The sequence below is a fragment of the Terrapene carolina genome, unplaced genomic scaffold (genome assembly GCF_002925995.2).
Source record: "Terrapene carolina triunguis isolate 2854851 unplaced genomic scaffold, T_m_triunguis-2.0 Scaffold68, whole genome shotgun sequence".
In the NCBI taxonomy this organism is placed as follows: Eukaryota; Metazoa; Chordata; order Testudines; family Emydidae; genus Terrapene; species Terrapene triunguis.
The window spans coordinates 79414333-79439146 of NW_020664419.1; the positions used below are offsets into that span (position 1 = coordinate 79414333).

Below are 24814 nucleotides of genomic sequence, written 5' to 3' on the forward strand. Positions count from 1 at the left end.
CCTCTGAAATTACAGTTCAAGATCTTTTGCTGAGAAATGCTCTAACAGCACACTAATTTAATAGTCTGCCCTGCCACAATGGGTCATTTGAAATAAAACCGAAGTTTATTAAGATAGTAGAGAAATACAGAGAAAACTTGGAAAATGAAAATTGTTTAAATAACATTTTAATCATTTAGCATCTCACTATAAATATTGCTGCTAAAGACAACTATAAACCTTTGTGGCAAGATCTTTGTGTGATAATCAGAGTCCAGACACCCCCAGGGGAGAACAGGGGGTTTGAACCCAAAAGAATAAGCTGCTGAATCAACTGATTGTATATAATGTTATTGTGCTATAAAAATATGTGGAGTAAGATCTTTTATGAAAGCATTTAATGTTCTAAACGTAATGGTTATTATGAGATATGTATACAGACTGTGGTTATGATTTATGTATTGGTGTTTACAGAAAACCATTCTCATAATTTGTAGTGCAGCTTCACCGCATCTCACAGCGGGGTGGTGGGCAGTTAGGCAGGGAGGGGTGGCCTTTTCAACCAGACAAGACTAGCTCCAAGCCCCTATCATTGTACCATCCAAGAAAAGACAAATGATGGGCCATTAGAGTTAATGGAAAGTTATTGAGACAACTGGGAATTCTCCCCAATCTGAATAACCATGAGTCATCATGCCAGGAGACGGGGGGAGGGGAGAAAGGGCGGGGGGGGGGGGGGGGAAGGGGGGGGGGGGGGGGGAGAAACCTTTCAAAAAGGAGAATAGAAACTGAAGCTTTTATCCAGAAACTGTCTGTGAAACACTAGATTCCACCCTACAGTTAGGGGGTAGATTGGCAAAATGTGCAAAGGCAATAGGCAACTTGTATTAGAAAAGGGATTTTATCTAATATAGAAGTGCAAAGCCTGAGGCTGCGTCTTTATGCTTATTTACTGTGCAACTTGTATATGTTAGCTCTCCCTTACTATTTCATCTTTGAATATGTGGTTTGTCTATTAAATAAACCTTTTGTTTATTTTTACCCCAAGCAGGTATCTGGTGTGCAAGCTAGGTGGAGCATGCATGCTAAAGTGAGCTGATAACTGGGGGACTCGTCTTCCACAACCAGTTTGGATCAAACACCTTCTTGGGTCCACCTCCTAACCAATATAGAGAATAAGCAATATCCTCTTTGACTGCACTCTTCCTGTCTTGTGGACAAACTACAATGGTTGAGATTTTTGAGATCCTTTGTATTCTCTAATGACTCCCTGTGCATCTTTGGTGATACAAGTCTCGGTTAAAAAAACCTTTGTAAACAGTTTGTCCCCAATATCATACCCCAAACCACAAGTACGAGTTATTCATACAGGCCTACATTTTCAAAACGTTGTGAACAAAACTGCACTAAAATAAACAGGCAATTGAAGCCTAATTTTCACACACACTTACTGCAATTATGTATGCACTTCAGATAATTGCAATAAAATAGACAATTATAGTACATTGTGCATGCAATTCCCTTATTTGCATATGCAATGGAAGTAGTTTCACATAGAAATTAGATGTGTAGTTGCATCCACATTTTGTATGGATAATATTAAAAATGTGGGCCCTAGAAATTTTATAAAGGTTCAGAAGTTTAACATAAAATTATAAATCAGATATAGCTACCCATCAAATATACAATTGAATTTTTAATCTGAAGGGTTATAACTTTTTTAGTCATTCATGGATGATATATAAAAGAATCTGGAATCTCATGTCAATATTTTGATATATTTGTCTGAAAACAATTCAATTCCATTTTCATTAAATCATCTGCAGTTCACACATCCCTAATGATCTGGCTATTTATATTTTCCTAAGGATGATTCAAACAAAATGTGTTCAGCGGCAAACATATAGGTATCTAAAGATACCAATTAGTCCAAAATCCTAATACTGTAGGATGGGATGAAAATTAACTCCTTTTGCATAATGAATACCTGACCTGAATTGTTATATGAGAACATATTTAAAGAAAAATAGATTTTAAAACACTAGTTTTAAATAAGAGCTTCTGTAAACCACAGTTCTCTGAAAAATATTGTTCTACATTTTTTGCATAAACACCCATGTGCCCACTGGCAAAAGTAAAACTATACTTGGATTAAAGATAAAACAAACTGATTTTGAAATTAAAAAAATAGTCATTGCTGAACTAGAAATAGATCCAATTTGGAAAAGATCTGATATTAATTAAACAATATATATCTGCTGACAGAACAGGTAATATATATACTGTGTTATACCTTTAATTAACCTTAATAATACAAAATAACCCCCCATCCCCACCAAAAAATATCAGCGGATGGAGTCATTCATGAATGAGAGACAGAATAATTACATTTTAAAGAGAGAGTTCCAACCTATTTTGGAACCTGTACAATATATATCTATCTAATTTGACAGACTTCAGTATTTCCCTGAAATACTCTATCCTGCAAGCAAATAGTGATACTAGTGGGCAGCGGCGGCTCCAGGCACCAGCGCTCCAAGCGCGTGCCTGGGGCAGCAAGCCACGGGGGGCGCCCTGCCGGTCCCTGCGAGGGCGGCAGTCAGGCAGCCTTCGGCGGCAAGCCTGCGGGAGGTCCGCCGGTCCCATGGATTCGGCAACAATTTGGCGGCGGGTACCCCGAAACCGCGGGACCGGCGGACCTCCCGCAGGCATGCCACTGAATCCACGGGACCGTGGACCTCCTGCAGGCACGCCGCCAAAGGCAGCCTGCCTGCTGTGCTTGGGGTGGCAATAAAGCTAGAGCCGCCCCTGCTAGTGGGGAACATTAAGTGGGTTCTTACAGAGTCAGAATACTCTGAATGTAGGAGGGGTGGGAGAGATTCTCTAGAGAGAGAAGACAGGATTTGTATAGAGTAGTTCCACCCAGCTTGTCTGCCCATCCTGGAGATAAGATCTGAGCTGAACTTAATGTATTTTTGTTCATTTCTGTGTTAATAAAATCAACTCCCATGAAGGAAGGAGTTTGGACTCTACATAAGGTGTGGACTGTATTTGAAAACATGCTGGCAATGGCATGCTCATCACCAAGGATTGAATCATCCCACCAGATCTGTGCATTGAAGAAAAAAGGTGGGGGTGGTCATCCACCTCTCCAGCACTGTTTCCCTGCCATTTGGATGCCACAGAATGCCCTCTACGAGGTGATATTGGGGAGGGTGTAGAGACTGGTTTGGCTGGAAGAGAAACAGGGGGAAGGTCAGAGGGAAAGGGGATTACTGTTTCCAGCCCCATGGAGTTCAGGTGGAAAAAATAATACAGCCTGGGTCCATTGAGCCCCCTCCTGAGGATCCTGAGAACAGCCTTGCCAGGATGTGGTCGAAGGGGGAGAGTGCGGGGGGGACGGACGGGAGACCAGGAACTCGAGCCAGTGAAGCAGCACTGGGTATCCACACAAACAGCCCTGACCTTCTATGACACGTGCCAAACTGTTGAGATCCACCAGGCAGGGTGGGACAAACCTTGCTCTCCAGTGAAATAATGGGAAGGAACTTTGCAAGGGGATCCTTACAAACTTCCTGCCCCAGAGACCCCTCATGTTTACCATAGGAATGGTAAGTAAAAATCTAACATGGCTGTGAACCACTGAGGCACGTGACAACAAGGACTTAGAGACATCAAAAGCATGAGTTGGTACACATACTAGACAGATAAATGGGTGATCCTAAATGGACCACATTCACCTTCTGCCATATAACAGGATGACAGTGATTGCTTGGAGCACTCCACCCTGTTATCAAGTGTTGATCCTGCTGGAAAAAGTTAAGCAGGTCCTTCTGAGTCACTCAGGCAAAGGGCTTGTTACTCTATCTGGTTATAATGGAGTCGGGAGTGTCTTTCTAAAAAGGGGTAATGGCTGATTAATCCTGTAGTAGGAACCCTCTGGGCAGCTATGACTGGAGAGAACTCTTAAGTTTGATGTTAATTTCTTTGTTAAAGCCATGCCATAGAAAGGTATTTGTTTTTGACTCTTTTGGTATGCAGACTTTGTTTTACAGTAAGTTTAGAAAGACACCTACCCTTCTTCTTTCCTTGCTTCAGGAATGGACCAGTAAACTGAGGAAGAGCAGTGAAAGGGCCATGTACAGCCCATATATTTCCACACAAACAGCCCGCCTCCATCCAAAAACAAACAGAAATCAGAACTCACCCCATGCCCAATACAGTCAAGTATTTTTTTTTAATTAAAAATCCAGAGTATTTTAAGACAGACTAAAGACCCAATCTTCTCCTCACTCCTCCAATAACTCTCATTCACCGAACGATTCCAGCCTAGAGCAAATGTAAAGAGTTGTGAAAGTGGGACCTTGAGAGCTTGCTTATTTGAGCTCTCTAGTATGAGGTCTACATTTTTACAAAGATTTGTGTGCTTCTTTCAGTTTGTTTATTTAGGGGCTTCCATAGCTTTTTGAACTTTCTGCTGACTATCTCGCTTTGTCGAGGAATAGGGTTCCATTACCTGCTAAGGCCTGGTCTGCCCAGAAAACTACAAATATTTTATGACAGATCAACCACTGGGTGATTTAAATACAGAGATGAGAATAACGTTAACCTTCAATTAAGAAAATGTCTGTATTTCCACAAGTTTTTCTGCTCTTGGATGCATATATGTGGCTTCCATTAACTTATCATAGTTTTCTGGGGAACATAATCGGGGGTGGGGTGGGTTGGAAAAGGGATCATTTGGGCTATCTAGAGATCATGAGAGAATGGTGAAAGGTTGTTTTCACATAAACTAGCCTTGGACAGTTCCCAGTAAGAAAACCTAAGCCAGTGGTTAGCCGGAATAGAAGATCAAACAAACCAGCACAGGGACATTTAAGAGAACTAAGAATCTGTAGACTAAGTATGTTTACAACAGAAATGTAGTAAAATTCCAGAATAATCTACCAGATGCTACAAATGCCAGTTGCAAGAAGATAAATATGTTTAAATAATCATTTAATTAAGAGCCGAGGGCCATTTACTCTTCTTGTTACAAGATATTTTGTTTCTCTTCACTTCTCTCCTTTAGGGCAGCAGCTATCTCATATTAAGATACCGAGCTTTTTTAATCAATGACACTTAGCTCTTGTAAGTGCAGTTCAAGTTGCTTTATGCATACCCTGAATGCAGCAGAGGTCATGCTTTGGAGAAGACAACCCACATCTTCATTTAAAAATGGAGGGTGGTGGGAAGAATAGAATTTTTTTAATTAAATACAGAATTCAAAAAAGACATTTTCTTAGCCTATTTTGGGCTTGATCCTTGCACCCACTGAAGTCACTGAAGTGACATCAATAAGAACATGTAATACCTATACCTCATTCTGATGATTCAGGGGCCCCAATAAATGTATCAAAAGTTAATTATTAACATGTTATTACAGCAATAAGGACATCCAGCACTCCTTTTCCTCACCTTATAGCAAATTTTTGAACAGGTACTAGAGGCACTACAGAAATATAAAACAAGATGACTTTTGTAATAAAAAATACAATCTGATGCACTGAAGCATGCTGCTCTAAATTAAATGCATAAAGTTCTGGAAAAGTCTGTGTCAGATGCAGAGAAAAGGGCAGAGACAGTTATAGACTGTAGAGAGGAAAATTACCTAGAAGCATCATCAGTGTCCAAATCATTTCTTTAAATGTGTTAATATTCATATTTTGTCAAAGAATGTAGAAAGATCACAATTTTGAACCAGGTAGTCATCCTCCATATCTTTCATTTTTTATACCTGATTATGTTTTCACGCTTTTCTTGCACTACTCACATTTACATATTGAGCCATCTGGTGGCTGTCCTTTGGTGCGTGTTAACTTTTTTTTAAATATATTTTGGCTTCTGAATATATGTACATATTTTTATGAGAAATTATAATCGCCACAAGAAATGCTTGAATAGATGGAACTATATTGATGAAAGTATTAGCCTGAACATATATTGACAATTATATATTTTATAGTACCTATAGTTTTAAATGATATATGATGCATTAATTTATTAATGAATCCAGATCTCTCATTTGTCAGTCTACAGCCAAATTATAGTTCAAACATTTTCAGCATTCCACATCAGTTTGGTTTAAACATTTTTATGTTTTGCAATATCAACTCTCTTACATTTTGAAACTCAATCTACATACCTTTCACATTAGCTAAAATATATCTATGTAAATAATGCCTTCACTAATCTTAATCATATATTATTTGCCCTAAAGTATTTGATCTATGTTTATTTTGGAGGGTTGTCAGTCTACATTTCCCTCTCCCCCATGATTGTCATGAAATTGTTGGCCTCCTTACTGGTTTTAAGACATAGTTTTATATAACTGGAACAGTAGGGGGCATTCAGAGCTTAAAATGCTGGATATGATTCTATAATATTAGCAGATTATATTTTAAATCTGTAGCAAATACTTCTGCTTACTTATAATACCATATATGAAATCTATTAATTGATATGTTTTGTGTATGTAATACTATTATGTAGGACATGCTGCTCTCATTTGCTGTACATCTTTGATTCTTGCTCTGTTCTTTAATATTGTTTTCTTTTCAAAAATATTTATTTTACATAACATTGCAATAAACTATGTGACAAGTAAGGGTATGTTACAAAAGTAATGTAAACAATTTTTAATCATGGGCAAAATTATCCCTTTGTGCAGAAAAACCCAGAGAAGAGAAAATATTAATGTAAGCCATGCAAAAAACTGACTTTGGGTGGGTGGGTGAGATATGTGATGGCCAAGAAGTGGCAGAGAGCATGGCTATAAAACAAGGAAGAGTCTGAGGATGTGTGGGAAATTATATATTCAACTCCACAGATCTTGAGGCATTTATGTGAAATACCATCCTCTCTGTGCTTCACTCAGACCCCTACCTTTCTGACAGCATAGCCAGATCAGTTGCCTTGCCACACTGCCATTGGCTACCTGGCTGTGATTGTGCCTTACTTCTCCTTCCAAGGGAAGAAGAAGCTGCATGGAAGACTTAATGCTGCATGGAACATTAAATAATATGGCAATTTGCCATATAAATCCATAGACTCATAGATATTTGAGTTGGAAAAGATCTACAGTATATGGTTGTCAAGTCTAATCCATTGCCAATGAGGGCCTGTTCCCTACAGTATATTATCTAGTGCTCCTTCCAATCAGTTTTAAAACCTGTCAAACTATAGTGCTTCCACTTCTTTCCTTGGGGGACTGTTAACAGATCGATCGCACCATGATTTTTTTTCTTATTTTCACCTGATTACTTCTAATTGCATCCCTTTGTACCACATTAAAAATTGGTCTCTCTCCTTGTTACTCCAATCAAGAATTTCTAAACCGATATCATGTATCCCACTTGGTATTTTGTTTTTCAAAATCTTATTTTTCCTCCACAAGCCTAAGTATTCTTATTTTGTTACTACCTGCCATTTGCACCAGAATTATATTTAATCTCATTTCATATGTTTGAGCATTAGTTTGTGAGGCCTAATAACTATTTGAATCCCAGTTACCTGTAAATTAGCTGTATGTGATTTGGCCAAGACAGCATGGGATTCCCATGATTGTTAGGTGTAGACAAAATAACGAACAACTAAATTACAGGATTTTTTGAACTCTCTAGGCCCCCCATTCCCCTCCAGTTTGATTCGTCTCTATCTGAAAGAAAAGTTCTTAGCCTACTCTTGCTAATAGTGAGTGTCTGCTGCAATAAATGTTCCTTAGGGAGGGCCTCTGTGATGGCACAGACTACACACACACACAAATAATCATCTAAATGGGTTTAAAATTCATTTCTCTGTAGTCAACAACACAAACCATGGGTTCCATATAGCAGCATACCACAAACCCTGGGGGAGGGCCAGCCAGGACACCTAAAATTAATCTGAGCAGAGGGCACAGGGAAAGGGGAGGGACATAGAATAGGAAGACTGCGTTTCCATTCCCATTCCATCCCGAAAGAAATGGAAGCACAGCTCTAAGCACTCTGAGGCCTTGGCTACACTTGCGAGTTACAGCGCTGTAAAGGCTCCCCCAGCGCTGTAACTCACTCCCCATCCACACTGGCAAGGCATTTGCAGCGCTGTATCTCCGTGGTTGCAGCGCTGCATGTACTCCACCTCTTCGAGTGTGGCCGCTCAATGCGCTGTGAATGGCCTCCAGAATTATTTGGCAGTAGCCCACAATGCCTGTTCTAGCCACTCTGGTCATCAGTTCAAACTCTACTGCCCTGGCCTCAGGTAACCAACCATGTGACCGACACTTTACATTCCCCGGGAATTTTAAAAATCCCCTTCCTGTTTGCTCAGCCTGGCGTGGTGTGGAGTGCTATCAGCGAATCTTTCCAGGTGACCATGCCTCCACACGCCAAGCGAGCCCCAGCATGGAGCAATGGCGAGTTGCTGGACCTCATCAGTGTTTGAGGGGAGGAAGCTGTCCAGTACCAGCTGCGCTCCAGCCATAGGAATTACGATACCTTCGGGAAGGTATCAAAGGACATGATGGAAAGGGGCCATGACCGGGACACCCTGCAGTGCAGGATTAAAGTAAAGGAGCTGCGGAGTGCCTACCACAAAGCCCGCAACGCAAACGGCCGCTCGGGTGCTCCCCCCGCGACCTGCCGATTCTACAAAGAGCTGGATGCGATACTTGGGGTTAACCCCACCTCCACTCCGAGCACCACCATGGACACTTCAGAGCCGGTGGGGGTGGGGGAAGGAAGAGGAGGAGGAAGAAAACAGGAGTGATGGTGGTGGGCCAGATGGAGACACCCCAGAATCCCTGGAGCCATGCAGCCAGGAGCTCTTCTCGAGCCAGGAGGACGGTAGCCAGTCACAGCGGCTGGTACTTGGTGGAGGACAAACAGAAGAGCACGTTCCCGGTAAGCAAGTTTTTTTTTCGGGAAGGAATTTTTTCGGTGTGGGCTCTCTGGGAGGGGAGGGTTAGGAATGCATGCCTAGATGCGGAATAGTGCATTGATGTGGTTTATCACATCGCGGTAATCGGCCTCGGTAATCTCCTCGAATGTCTCATCCAGAACATGTGCAATGCGCTTGCGCAGGTTTATCGAGAGAGCCACCGTGGTCCTTGTCCCAGCCAGGCTAACGTGTCCGCGCCACTGTGCCGCGAGGGGCGGGGGGACCATTGCTGCACACAGGCAAGTTGCATATGGGCCAGGGCGGAAGCCGCATTGCAGTAGAAGACCCTCCCTTGCTTCCCAGGTCACCCTCAGCAGCGAGATATCGTCCAGGACGAACTCCTGTGGAAAATGTTGGGACAGTGTTCAGTGTAGGTGCCCCCTGAAGCTGTTGGCTCTCCCCAAGGCACAGAAACCCAGAGGACAGTGCAGCCCTGAAACAATCAGTCCCCCTTACTCACCATTTTGAGGCTCCTGTGGGATATGTGTGCTCTGTTTCGGACGGAAAATTATGCTATTGTGTAGACCCTGTGTGTTTTCTACTCCTTAAGTGCGGGGGGAATCATTACTCTGTCTGGTATAAATAATGCTGCCTCTGTTAAATGTTGTGTTTTGCCTATACAGCTGCATCAGCCTTGAGACCTCAGCCGTCCCTCTTATCGCCTGCTCAGAGACTGCAAAGACTCAGGAAGAGACCGCAAAAAAGCAAAGAAGACATGCTGCAAGAAGTGATGCGGCAATCTATTAAAGAGAATGAGAAAGCACAGGACTGGAGGGAGAGAGAAAGCAGTATCCGCCAGGAAAACGCAGCGCACCAGCGGCAAAGCACCGTGCACCGGCAGCAAAGCACCGATAGGCTCATAAGCATCCTGGAGCGCCAAGCAGACGCTATCCAGGAGCTGGTAGCCATGCAGAAAGAGGAGCAGTACCGCAAACGCAAACGCCACCTCCCCTACAGCCCTTGTCCCAAAACTCTATCCGTTGTGCCCCACTGTCACCTCCAACCCACTTTCCCCAACTTCCATGTTCTTCAGGCCATCCGCTGCCTCCAACACCAGTATCTTCACCACCCAGCCCTGAAAACCACGATCCTTACCCTCTGCACTCAATCCCCTCACCATGCAGTATAGCTGTCCTGAAGTGCAGCACGCACTGCACAGCACACCAGACAGGACATACGCGAATCTGTGATTGTACTGTTCCCCACTCCACCCCCTTGTTTCTTTTCAATAAATAACTTTTTTTTCTTTTCAATAAATGGATTCTTTGGCTTTGAAAACATTCTTTATTATTGCATAAAGTAAAAGACTCCTTAGCCCAGGAAATAAACAGGCACTGCAAGTCTGCTTGTCTGCTTAGCAAACACTGATTCCTAAAGATTGGAACTACTGCACTTCATTCCCATGCAGGGCACCAGATATCACTGCTGGTTTTCAGCCTCAAATTGCTCCCTCAAGGCATCCCTAATCCTTGCAGCCCCGCACTGGGCCCCTGTAATAGCCCTGCTCTCTGGCTGTGCAAATTCAGCCTCCAGGTGTTGAACCTCGGTGGTCCATGCCTGAGTGAAGCTTTCACCCTTCCCTTCACAAATATTATGGAGGGCACAGCACATGGATATAACCGCGGGGATGCTGTTTTTGGCCAAGTCCAGCTTCCCATACAGAGATCGCCAGCGGCCCTTTAAATGGCCAAAGGCACACTCCACAGTCATTCGGCACCGGCTCAGCCTGTAGTTGAACCGTTCCTTGCTGCTGTCTAGGCTCCCTGTGTAGGGTTTCATGAGCCACGGCATTAATGGGTAAGCGGGATCTCCAAGGATCATAATGGGCATTTTAACTTCCCCTACCGTGATCTTCCGCTCTGGGAAAAAAGTCCCGGCCTGCATCTTCCTGAACAGCCAAGTGTTCCGAAAGATGCGTGCGTCATGCACCTTTCCAGGCCAGCCTGTGTTAATGTCAATGAAATGCCCACGGTGATCCACAAGTGCCTGGAGAACCATAGAGAAATACCCCTTCCGATTAACATACTCGGATCCTAGGTGGGGTGGTGCCAGAATAGGAATGTGCGTCCCATCTATCACCCCTCCACAGTTAGGGAACCCCATTTGTGCAAAGCCATCCACTATTTCCTGCACGTTACCCAGAGTCACGGTTCTTCTGAGTAGGATACGATTAATGGCCTTGCAAACTTTCATCAACACGATTCCAACGGTCAACTTTCCCACTCCAAACTGGTTTGCAACCGACCGGTAGCTGTCTGGAGTTGCCAGCTTCCAGATTGCAATAGCCACCCGCTTCTCCACTGGCAGGGCAGCTCTCAATCTCGTGTCCTTGCGCCGCAGGGTGGGGGCAAGCTCCTCACACAGTCCCATGAAAGTGGCTTTTCTATTCCGAAAGTTCTGCAGCCACTGCTCGTCATCCCAGACTTCCATGACGATGTGATCCCACCACTCGGTGCTTGTTTCCCGAGTCCAAAAGCGGCGTTCCACGATGCTGAGCATGTCTGTGAATGCCACAAGCAATTTTGTGTCGTACGCATTACGTGGCTCGATAGCATCATCAGACTCCTCACCCTCACTCTCACTGTCACTTTGGATCTTAAGGAATAGTTCGACAGCCAAACGTGACGTGCTGGCAAGACTCGTCAGCATACGCCTCAGGAGTTCGGACTCCATTTCCCGCAGACAGATCGCGCTGCACAGAAACCGTTGAAAGATGGCACCAAAGGTGGACGGAAACAAAGGGATTTCTGGGATGCGAAGCGATGCATCACGGGGCATTGGGACAGGACCCAGAATCCCCCGCACCCACGCCCCCTTCCCACAACCCACCGCGCCAGAATGGTAAAAGGTGCTCTGTGGGATAGCTGCCCATAATGCACCGCTCCCAATAGCGCTGCAATTGCCGCAAATGTGGCCACGACAGTGCGCTGGGCAGCTGTCAGTGTGGACAGACTGCAGCGCTTTCCCTACTCAGCTGCACGAAGTCAGGTTTAACTCACAGCACTGTACATCTGCAAGTGTAGCCAAGGCCTGACTGATGTGAGAAAATGCTGTTAGTGCTTAGTAAAGGTATGGAAAGAGAATGCTCAGTTGCTGCTTTGCACAGCTCATCAACTATCATTTCTCCTCTTTCTGTGCAGGAGATGGCAACAACCCAAGTGGAATGGGCCCAAATTCTGATCTGGCACAGGGTCTCAGCTGCTGCACAGGCTTCTTGAAAATCGGATCTGTTCCAGCTGGCTATGACATAGCTTTACACCCTCTCTCCCTCTTTAGACAGCTAATAAAAGATCAAACAGTCAGTCCACACTATGGAAGTATTCATTCCTGGTTAAGTAAAACTTAAGGCTGCTTCTCAAATCTTAGTTGTGCCACATTTTATCTTTACCTGGAGACAGAGTCAGAAATTTGGGAAGGAAATATCAAATGAAAAGGGGACAAAACTGAGGGAAGAAAACTGGAGTAAGTCCTAACTAATACCTTATCCCTGTGAAAAGTTAACTATGGTGGATGGCAAGATAAGGCCACAGTTTCCACAGCCTTCATAGCTGAAGTTGTTTCTAATTAGATTGTAAGGTTTTTTGGTCTGGACTGTGTCTTCTTAGTGTCTAGCAAAATCCTGATCAGGGTCCAGAGGCACTATAATAATGCACATAATATGTTTATTTAAATGGTACTAGAAACACCACTTCCAAGGTAAAAAGATGTTGGTCTGTTGCACCGAATGGCTTAAAATGATGGTTTACCTAGTTTCTCTAGTACAAGAGGGAGAAACTAAGGACCAAATGGGAGTCTCAATAAGTGAATGTTTCAGAATACTAGACACTAGAGGGGAAGTGCTCACTGTCCCATCGTCTACCATGTCATTTACTGCACTAAGGGACAAGATATTAATACTGGATAAGTCACTTGTTCAGGGATGGAAAAGTAGTAACCCTTAGTGTAAAATCCAGAAGGTTTGAGTTTTATAACATGGGAGGGAAACCTTGTTTTCTGAGAGGATAAAATATTTTTATTTACCCCAAGAGTGGGGTAAATATTTTACCCCAAAAGTGGATGCTTTGAGGACCATGATTCCAGAAGGAAAGGTCTCCCCACCTATGCCATCAGGAACGAGCTTAATGTGTTAGCTGTCAGAAGGAGAGCAGGGTGTTTGATTTCATTTAAACTATTAATTGCAAGCAAAATCTTTGAGAGATTTCCCATCATTTTTAGGGTTAGTGGCACAAAATTCTAGATTCCGCTTGATCAACCAGTAGATTGAAGATCTGAATACGTAGGAAGAATCATTAGGAGCCAAGAAGTGAATGGGACTTTGATAAAAAAAAATCTTTCTGGTAACTTCCACCACCATTCTATCTAAGGAATCCTTGAAGGAGACATTGGAATCCAAGATTAAATAATCTATCTTTGACCAGTGCAGGACTATAAAATCCACTTGACAGGTCAAATAACCTGTAAATTCCTGAGGGAGCTACTGTGGCGCTTATAGCTAGCCGGCCCAGGTCACAACCCCAAAGAAGTGTTAATTGTACCCATTCACTTGTCAGTGGATATCAAAGAGATGTTAAATGAATTGGTAGGCATAAACCCATTCCCTGATGTTGATAAGAAATCAAGGGAAATGTATTGATGATTGTATTGTTTTCATCTGTCTGTATCCTGTACTTAATTAACCTTAAGATCAAAGATGTGTATACTCTGCATGAAACTAATGAATATTACCTGTATTGTTTTCACTTATCTATCTCTGTTATAATGAATGGCTGGCAATTACCTTATGTAAATCTGTGTAACTGGATTACATGTATATGCATGGGAAGTAGAAGGTTAGTGTCAAAGAGTAGGTCATTGAGTGTCCCACACTGGGAAATCTATGGACACATGCTATGCTGGGAACATCTGCCAAACTGTTTTCAGCTTGTCTTGCTGTTAGCAAGATCTATAAAATACTAGATCCTGGGAGAGATTGTTCATCTCTAGACTGCTTGGGTTCTGACGGGGGAATCTTATGTGATTGGATAGAGGACCCCAAAATTATTTTGGGAAACCTTGAGGAACTTATGGAAAGCAAACAGACACTACATCTCTGTATCATTTGGACTACAACTCTGATTCCACTGTAATGTAGTTTTATCTGCGTTAACCTCTCAATAACTCTCTCTTTTTTGTTAGCTAATAAATCTATGGTTTAGTTACTAAGGATTGGCTACAGCATTGTCTTTGGTGAGATCTGAAGTATACCTTGACCTGCGGGTAAGTGACTGGCCCTCTGGGGCTGGAAGTAACCTAATGCGTGGTGAATTTGGTTTTAATAACCTTTCATAATAAAGTCCAGTTTGTCTGGGTGGTAAAAGGGGGCTGGAATGCTTAAGGGGACTGTCTGTGACTCCAAGGTAAAACTAATATAGTGATGCAGGAGTACACTTTTGTTACTGGCTTGGTGAAATCTAATGATAGAATATACCACCACTTTGGGGTGTCTGCCCTATTTTCTGACAGTCAGTCCTGAGTTCGGCATTCTTAGCTGTGAGCCACTCCAGGCATTGTGACAGTTACATCTTCTGAACAATCTTGTTTGTCATCCATGAAGGTAAATGCTGTCTACATAAAATTTCAGGCACAGGGCAAGCTTTTTCTTGCTTTTCCATCCCCAGGAAAAGGGTGGCTCTGAAGAATCCAGTTTCTCCTCTGGCCTTCCAAGTCTCATAGGCTCAGACAGTCCTCAGTCCATTTTCCCAGTCTTCATTTGAGATTCCTTGCTAAATCAGCAGGCTGCACCTCAGGCTCAATCTGACACCTCACCTTCCTGAGGAGGAAACTGGGGAGGCTGGTGGCACAACAAAACAACAAGACTTAGGGAGTGCCAAAGCCTGAGCACTTATACTTATGAATTTAGTCTTAGGGGCTGAGGCAAATAATTGTCTGAACAAAGTTACGGAAGTTTCCAAGGAAGGTCTTAGCCAGACTCTTAGGATTTTTCTCTGGAGGATAGAAAAAAGATTTTTTAAAAAGCATAAGCCTTCATGAAGCATTTATTACTTCACCTAATGACTGCTGGGGGCAGGGACATAGACTGAAAGGGGCTGACAACTCTTACCTCATCTTTTGACTCATCTGTTCTTTCAGGGAGGGCCTCTTCTCTAGCAAGTGAGTTCTTGCCTTTGTGCAGGCTAACAGGGATGGTTTGCCCTTTGGCAGGGACGTGCAGAGCCTCAGTAAGGCCAGCAGCTGTTCATTATTCCTTTGTGCACTGGCAGCAGCTCCTGGCAAATCATTACTTCAGGAAGCAGATTTAGAGTACAGCTGGTCAAAATTTTTGTCATGAAAAAATTTCATTTGGTTTGATTTTTGTAATGAAAAATTTAATAACAAATTAAATGCAATTTTTATTTCATTCAGAAAAGGAAGGAACTCCCCCTCCCCACAAAAAGACATGCAATTTTTCAGTTTGAAGCAAAATGAATATTTTCATGTAGTTCATTTTGAATGTTTTTCTTAAAAATGAAAAAAACACAAAATTTCTAATGAAATGAAAACTTTCCATTTCTTTCTAATTTTTTCATGAAAAAAATCAACATCTTCTCCAACCAGCTCTACTTCTCAAAGTGTGCTGACAAAGAACCCAGGAACTATAAGGAAGCCTGAGAAGTCTTCAAGATGGTGGCCAGGTTTAGCCATAGAGATTGCCTTGCTTCTTTCTTTCATAGAAGCAGCACTCACACTGCAGAAGAGTGCATCACATTGACAGTGTGATAATCCTGTAACTCAACTAGTCTTGTCCTTGTCAGGTGCTGGTTCCAGGTAGTCAGGCCTTGTGGATGGAGCAGAGATTGAAGCCAGACATAGGGGTCCGGACTGGGATAAGGGCAGTGCTGGCACCAGGGTCCATGCACAGGCTGGGGTCAAAACTGAAATCAGAGTCCGTAGACAAAGCCAAATGAGTATTGTAGCTGAAGTCCAGATACATGCCAAAAGTCAAAGATGGATGGTCAGAGTCCAAGGGTCTGGGGGTGAGGAGGCAGATGCAAGCTGGAGCGGGTGTATAACAGATCTGGAGCACAATCAGAACAGCCCATGGACAAGGCTGGAATGGGGCCTAGGCAAGGCTGGGGCAGGAACAGGAACCATCTCCAGAGCAGGCTGGGAGTCTAGAGAATCTGTTATACTGTAAGGCACTGAGAGGTTTCCTGGCCAGGTAGTGCCATTAGACAGACTAATTTACAGCTCTGGTGGGATTAGGAAAATACCTGAGCCTGGGGGTCAGTTGATACGGTTTCTGCTCAAGGATCGTCTGCTGTCTGGCCACTAATCCCACAAGTGCAACTATTATGAAACATGCATAACAGCCACAGAGGGTCTTGCAGCAGCTATATCACCAGTTAACAGCCTGTTGAACAGATCCTGCCCCCTACCTACTATGATATCTTTTTTGCCAGCATTTGCCATGCAGCTGAAGGGATGGATCATTTAGCCCCTGTTACTCACATATATATACACATACCATATTTGTTTGTAGTATATGTATGCACAATAAATTTGTCTTATGTTACATTCCAAATAGATAGGAAACTATTGTAATTTACTGCATAAAAGTTTTTAGGGAAGTGAATACGTTATAAGTGAGTATGTTGCTTATTATACTCGATTGTACTGTGAAAGCTTAAGTTTTGCCTTCAAAAGGACTCTAGAAACAAATAGCAATGTCTCAATCTTCCTTAAATATAGTTTCTTTAGTGCCTATGCCCAATTCAGCAGAAAATATATTCTGCACATGCAACATGGAAGACTTTACCAACCCCAAAATAAGTTTCTAGAGCATTAAATTGCATGGAAAACAGACATATTTTGCTGAATCTGGCTATAACTCTGTCAAACCTAAACAATACTTACTTTTATTTTCTGATGACATAAACAAAGATTTTTAATCACTTCACCTGTTCATTCACTCTGGAGTGTGATGGCCCATGATGGATGAGAATCTTCACAATATCTACATCTCCTTTCCAAGCAGCCAAGTGTATAGGAAAATAACCTTTGTTATCTGCCACATTAGTTGATGCTTCATACTGAAGTAATTTGAGAACTATATCCCTGGAAAACAGGGGGGAAGGAAGGAAAAAAGCTAAAAATTGAGAGGACAGCTTGTTTTATAAAGTTTGTACACATTGTCAAAATGTTTATTCTTAATAACAGATGAGCCAAATCCCACAGTCATTCATGCAAACCTACTGAAATTAATTTGCCTAAGAACTGAATACAGATTGCAAAACATAGACCAAAATGCTGAATTTCATGTTTCTTCTTTATTTTATTGACTGAATAAAGAGGTTACTCACTGACAGTAATGCTGGTTCTTTTAATGCATTGCCTCCACAGAGACACACTGTAAGACACATGAGCCTATCCACATAGTCACTGAACCTTTTAAAACAGTAGCTGACAGTAAGAGAGCACATGCATGTCCCTCCAGACTTATACTGCACAGAATGAAGGTATAAGAATCCCCTCCCTAGTTCCTCTTCCCCTTCAGAAGTCTTGCTATGAGTTGAGCTCTGAAGCACAGTGCAAGAGTGGAAGGCAGTTTATTTAGAGTACGAGAGTTACTCTTGGTAAGTAACCCCTTTTTCTTCTTCATGACATTGCCTCCACAGAGTCCCATAGCAAGAGATCATCTAACGATACCACACTTGGGTGATTACTAATCTCCCTGGAAATCCTGTTTTCATTTTTGGCTTCTTACTCTCCATCTCCCAAGATCAATGAGGAACAAAACAACGTTATTATTTTTTCATCTATATCTTGTTCCTGTTAGCATTTTTAAATTGTAATTTGTAGGGCTTTACCATACTTTATAATAAGAGATTAAATAGAATCGCCATATTTGGGGTCGGGAAGGAATTTTCCTCCAGGGTAGATTGGCAGTGGCCCTGGAGGTTTTTCGCCTTCCTCCGCAGCATAGGGCAGGGGTCGCAAGCTGGAAGATTCTCTGCGACTTGAAGTCTTTAGATCACGATCTGGAGACTTCAACAGCAGAGCTAAGGGAAAGTGGGGGGGTCAGCTATTGTGGCCTGCATCATGCAGGGGGTCAGACTAGATGACCATATTGGTCCCTTCTGACCTTAAAGTCTATGAGTCTATGAGAAGGTGCTATATTAAGCCACTGGTTTTTAAGCAAAATTCCATATTGATTTCAATAGGAAGTTCTGCTTAAAAATGATAGTAAGGTATGAGCTACAATTAGCAAGTATGCTAAAAAATAAATCAGTTGTGTCCTACCTTTAAATTTGTCTTCTCATGGATGGAATGATCTTCTGACAGCCCTGAATAATTAATAAGTTAACTACACCCATAAGCTAGTAGAGGCAGTTCTTGGCAAGCAAACACTGGCTCTTTAAGCAGGGCCGGCTCCAGGCACCAGCGAACGAAGTAGGTGCTTGGGGCGGCCAATGGGAAGAGGCGGCACGTCCGGGTCTTCAGCGGCAATTCGGCAGCGGGTCCCTCGGTCCCTCTCAGAGCGAAGGACCCACCGCCGAATTGCCGCCGAGGAATGAAGTGGCGCCATTGAGCTGCCGCCGAAGTGCCACCAATCGCGCTTTTTTTTTTTTCCCCCTTCGCCACTTGGGGCGGCAAAAAACCCTAAGCCAGCCCTGTCTTTAAGAACTGGCAGTATCAAAAATCTTAGGAGTACTTTCAAAGCAGACTGCAAGAAAAACATTATTTAATACATTAAGAACTTAGGACTTGACTAAAAATACAGGCAAATGTAAACCCTGAGGAAATAGTTGTGGTCCCTAAATCTGTCCCAAACACTGCAATAAGAACAATGGCATACTGTCAGAGAGACTGGACGAAGGAGGGAGAAAACCTACCAGTGACTGAGATACACCCATATCTTGCCACTGAAAGAGCACTGCTGCCTTCTGAAGAAGACATGACAAATCTGGCACAGGGAGGCCAAATAAAGGCTGTGCAGTCTAATGGACTGTTGCACTTGGGTCTTGAGTGACATCTTATGCTGGGCTTTACCTACCACTGAGAAGGTCAAACTGTGAAAAAAAGCCACAGGAAGCAAGGTTAGCCCTACTACGTCTTTGATCCAAAAGAGGTGGACCCAACAAACAAGTCCAATCACTGCTGTGTTTCAACTACTTCCTGGTGGAAGCAAATGGCTGAGAGGTTTGGCATGATGTGGGCTCTTAGGAGGCCAACACTTTGACATCCAACAAAAATGTGTCTTGAACTGCCTCAAGTGGCTGATGGGCATAGTTAACCTAGAAGTTGTGCTTCAGGACAACAGTAGAGCCACTCGATTGAGAAAATATAATACACTGTTTAAAGGGTAGCATACTGTACTAGTAAAAAGTTAAAAAACATAGAAGATAATGAATGGAGTACTGCAGCAATTGGGTTAGGTTCAATATTTATTCTATAAGCAAAATATTTTGATCAAAATACAACTAAGATGTAGTAGTAAATAAATACATATTTTATACTTTGTTTTCTCCAAATCAGATGGACCAGCAAATGATGTAGAACAATGAAATCAAAATTCAGGGAAAGCTATAGTGTTTATGAGCATGGATAGCTCAGAAGTTGCAGTTTGGGCAGATACAAATTAATGAAGTCAAAGGGGGTAAAAGTTGCCTAAAGAGTATACTTTTCACTGAACACTAAGCAATAAAAAGACCTGGGAGTGATAACAAACATAACCAAGAATGATTTCAAATAGAAAATAAGGACGTACAATAGAAATATTGGATGGCCATAAATGACATCTTAAAGGAATGTATTATATCATCCCCTGAATAACTTATTAGACTACTAGTAGGCTGCAGTACACAATGATGAACACTGGCAGTAAAAAAAGATGATTGGTGAGATATAAAAGGTACAGAATAGAACAATGATAGAAATGATAGAATGAACTGGTAAAAAAGTGTAATTAGAATAGTTCTGAATTTGATTTGAAGGCATTTTTCATGCTCTAGGTCTCCCACAGCACTTTACAAAGTACTGAGTTTGCCACTAATAGGGCAGTTATTGTGAGGTCTAACATAGCATATTACGCATTTGGTGGTAAATATCCTCTATGTTCTGGCCAACGTTTCTTCTTTTACTAAAATAGACTTTGATGTTCAAGGTTGTTTGTTATCTTCTACTCTTTCAAAGAGTGCCAAGGTAACCTTAACTTACTACAGACATCTATCAAAAATGTAAAGAATGGATGTCTTTCTAACAGCTCATTTGAAGAGTATGTACTGTGGATGCCATGAAACTGATAGGATAAAAGCTGTTTTGATAGGACACAAGAATCAGAGGTCATGGACTAAAGCTAAAAAAATAGCTTTAAAGGAGTTTAAGAGAAATGTTCTATATAAATGTGAATAACCACATTAAAGCAATGTTAAAAGTACATATTTAAAATCACAAACAATCAGAAAATGTCAAAATTAAGACTCCAGTAACAATGTTGATTCGGCTCCATTGTGCATCCTGTATATTTTATAGTAAATACTAATATATTTATTATAACCTACAAGCTTAACCAGAAAAAGACAGGAACAGACAATGCAATATATCTGCAATACAGTCAATTAATGTTGCTGTAGAAAATGCTATTTTTTTAATTTTCTGATTATTTGTGATTTTAATTTGCAACCCTAACATTTTAATGTACCTTTTGTCATTTCATTTCTTTTGCTATTTAAAATTAAAAGGAAAAAAAGACATTGTCTTTGTTTAATTTTACTGTAAATTGTTTTCATTTACATGTGAAATTCACAAAAAAATTTATTGAGGTGAATGGGAAGGGGGGAAGAGTTAATTTCCACACTTGCAGATGGTTGTTTTTTGTTTGGCTGGAGACTGTTTTTAACAGGTTTACATTGTGACAACTCTTTTGTTTCAACACAGAGAGATATTTCCTTTTTTGAAAAAATAGTAAAAGCTGGATATTTGGAAAATACTATTGAATGTAACAAATATGCAGATACCCAATCACAGGATCTTCAGAAAAAATGCACTCTTGTTTTGTTTTCTGTCCCTGATGATAAGACAGGCAGTGTTTTTGGACAATTTTGAAACCTGTGTGTACCAGTGTGATATTTACAATTTCCCTCACATAAATTTTCCCAGCAGACGCTCCTGCTTTGCTCATCCCTTTGCTCAAGGAAGCAGATGTCCTCTTGCCTGTCAAAATGGGCAGCATAAATGTGCATTGTGATCTCTCAGAGTGGTCACGGGGAGACTGAGGCTTCATTAGGTATTCCTAACTCTTACCAAATTATAATGAGCATGCTCAGAATTGATTTTGAAGTCAGTCGGAGTTGAAGATGCTCTGCAACTGTCAGGAGGTACTTATACCCCATAGGATTGTGCCTTATGTCTATACCAACTTTCAAGTTTCAAATTCTAGCCATTTTTGCTGTAATCCTATTTTTAAAAAATCCTGTCTAAACCTGCCTTTGACTTCAATGGAAGTAGAGTTAGGTTAACAATGATTGTGTTTGAAAATAATATCCTAACCTCTGAAAGAAAAAATAGTGTAATATATGAAAACACTAACTAAATAGATAATGTAAATAGACCTAAAGAGGCATCATACCCTCCTTATGTTGGAGAATGCTAATATGTTATTATGATTAGCCTGAAGTCTATGGCTGGTTCTGCATATCATTGCAACATTTATGCTTCTGCTCAGATTTTCACTTTTTAAAGTAGCAAAGCGATGCTGTGTGTTCAATACTCCCATATTTTCTGAAATATTCACAGCTACACTAAAAAAACTGGGCAGTTTTTGCAAGCTAAGCCTTGGTCTTCTGACAACTGGGAATACACAGTTGCACAAGGAATAAATCATAAGGAAAGGCCCATGATGTTTCTGTTTTTTCAAAGTTTAGTGGACTACATTAATTACTTTGGGCTAATTCCAGGGAGATAAATGACAGTAATTGACTATTCTGAACCTAGCTCCAGGAGTGAAACTTGGAGGATTCACAATACTGACCTTAGCATTATTTTCTCTTGTGTCTGTTAATTTAGAAATAAAATTAGCACTTATGGACTGTAAGATGAATATGATCTATAGTAATATTAGAGAAATGGCAGGTTTGTGTAATACAGTTAATCACACATAATAAATACCCTGTCTTTCCTATCTTACTTCACCTTTCTTCAGCCAAGAGTGTAACTATTTGTGAACAAAATAGACTTAGGAATACAATAATTCAGGGTCTATGTTATTTTATTTAGGTCTGATCCAAAGCCCACTGAAGTCAATGCAAGTCTTTCCATTAACTTCAATAGGCTTTGGATCAGGCCCTTATCTCCAGTCTTGATGTCCAACTCTTCTTCAAACTATGAAAAGACATGACAGTATTAATAGCCCGAATTTCAAATGGGGTAATCAACGCAGAGGGGCTAAGAGATTTGCTCAAAGACAAACAAGAGACAGTGGAACAATCAAAACAGAATCCAAAACTCTGATTCTGACTCTCATTTTCCTGTTCTAATTGTTTGATCATGATATTGTCTCTTCAGCGCCAATCATATACTCCCAGAAATTCTTCTGTATATATGCCACTTGGGAAAGGAGTTTAATTCAAATATTTTTGTTAAGTCAATTTATTAGACTGTTTTCACCCACGTTAAGACGGAGAGGTACATTAACTGGAGTTCTCTGAGAATGAGTGTTCCATTTAGGTGCACATGTGCCTCTAATTTGAGACTTTTGGTAGCAGTATCCATTCAGTCTGCACATGTGCCCTTGCTATCTTTGTGGCCCATACCGAAGATATATAAGGCAGTGTCGGACAAACTGTCCTCAGTTCTTTATTTACTGCAAAGTCCATAAGGCAAAAACTCTGAAGCAGAGGGAAAGGAGGGTAGGTGGTAGAGCATCCATAGGGACAAACATCTCAAAGAATTCCAGTTCTGTACCAGATAAGTAACTTCTTCTTAAAGTACTGTCCCTACAGATGACTCCCAAACAGTACCCTCTAAGGAGACAGGTGCTTCGGAGACAGATCTAAGGCTGACTGGAAACTGCGGAACCACAGGCAACAAATACCCTGGTGTGAACTAGAACATAATATTTAGAAAAGGTGTGACTCAAAGCCCATGTGGCAACTTTGCATATTTCTGCAATTGAAACATTCTTTGATAGGGCTGTAGAGGTAGACTGTGATCTAGTGGTGTGGGCTATGACCCAAGGAGGAGGTTGGATATTAATAGCCTTGTAACAAGAGAGGATATATTGAGAGAACCACTTAGAAAGTCTCTGGGTCAAGACAGGAGCTCCACTAACTCTATGTGTGAAAGAAACAAACAATCTGGGGAAGGCCCTAAAGAGTTTAGTCCTTTCCAAATAAAGGGCTAATGCTCTTTTGATATTTAGGATATGAAGAGAAGCTTCATCTTTAGTTTGGTGAGGTTTGAGGTAGAAATCCAACAGCTGAGTGACCTGGTTAATGTGGAAATATGTACTGACCTTAGGTAAAAAGCAAGGGTGTTTTCTTTATAATAGGTGGTGTAGAGGGTCAGTCATTAAAGCTCCTAATTCTCCAATTCTCCTACCAGATATAATAGCCACTATGAATGCAATTTTCTTAGAGAGGTGTAGAAGGGATCCAATAGTTCAAAAGGAAGTCTCATCAGGGCACTGAGGAACAAGCTTAAATCCCATGCCAGGGTCAGTTGTCTAAGATGCAGTAAAAGGTTTGATCATCCTTTAATAAATCAAGAAGTGGTGGGGTGAGCAAAGATTGAGAGTCCTTTGACCATGGAATGGAAAGCTGTAATTACCTCTAAATGATCTCTAACAGAGTCTGGCCATGTCTACACTACCACTTATATTGATATAACTTACGTTGCTCAGAGGCAAAAACCCCTTGTGTCTGTCCCCTCCAGTGCTGCCTGACATTTTTCTCCCGGCCAGATACCACTTGTGGGTACTCACTACAGCTCCCCATACTTGTAACAAGTCTAGAGGCTGTTACTGAATGAGTCCTGTCAGCAGAGCAGAACGCCTGTCTTTAGGAAGTCTTACACTTGTCCATGTGATGGGTGGAGACCCCTTGAGTTCCCACCAGACCACGGTTTGGGTTGCTTCCCTTCTCTGGCACTCACAGAGTCCTTCCCTTGCTTGGGGTATACAAGAGTATAGCCAGACAAAATAAAGGTCTTTCCTGCCTCCCCAAGGATGCGGGGGATCAAAGTAAAGAAAGGAAAAAGGGGGAGAAAAGTGTTCAGTCTCTTGGGCAGTTTCTCATTCACCTTTTGGAGCCCAGCTTGTTGGCAGGCTTTTTATTGTGCTGATCAGGGTTAGAGTCGATCCTTAGACACCCCTCTTCCTTTTAGTAGCTACAGTTACCACTGAGGGAAAAAACTTCGGGCACCAATGCATGTGGAGAGCACACACACCTACAATGGAATGGACATGAGCAATCACTCAAAGAAGAACCAGCAGTCTCTGAGTCTTCCCCGAGTTGTCACCCCTTTCTGTGGCAGGTTTCCCTATTTTTAAGGCCAAGCAAGCCCTGAAGGTGTGCCTGGTTAGTGCTGCCTGGACCCAGAAAAGCTCATTAGCTACCTTCTTTGAAGAGCTTGTTAGCTTCCTCCTCAATAGGGTGAAGGCATGCCAGCTCACATATCCCACTCCTCAAGTTGTAAGGACAGTCTCCAGGCAGGTCACCTCCATCTCCGATTTCCCACAGAAAAAAAATTGACTCTAGTGTGGTCCTTTCCCACCTGATGTTGCACCCTGATGCCGTTGGACTGTAACATGAGACACCACCATATTATATGCGGGTTCAGATCTTTCATGGTATGGAGCCAGCATAGAGGAACACGATCAATGATCAAGGAGAAGGGACTGCCC

The 24814-nt window shown here is 41.9% G+C and overlaps 1 protein-coding gene across 6 annotated transcripts in view; it reads right to left on the reverse strand.

Moving 5' to 3' along the window:
• ANKS1B (ankyrin repeat and sterile alpha motif domain containing 1B) overlaps positions 1-24814 on the reverse strand; it is a 730881-nt gene that overhangs the window by 602059 nt on the left and 104008 nt on the right. For all 6 annotated transcript variants that reach the window (XM_026648981.1, XM_026648980.1, XM_026648979.1 and 3 more), the window contains exon 3: positions 16872-17028. In XM_026648981.1, coding sequence (XP_026504766.1) covers positions 16872-17028 — 157 coding nt within the window. The remainder of the gene's footprint in view (positions 1-16871; positions 17029-24814) is intronic.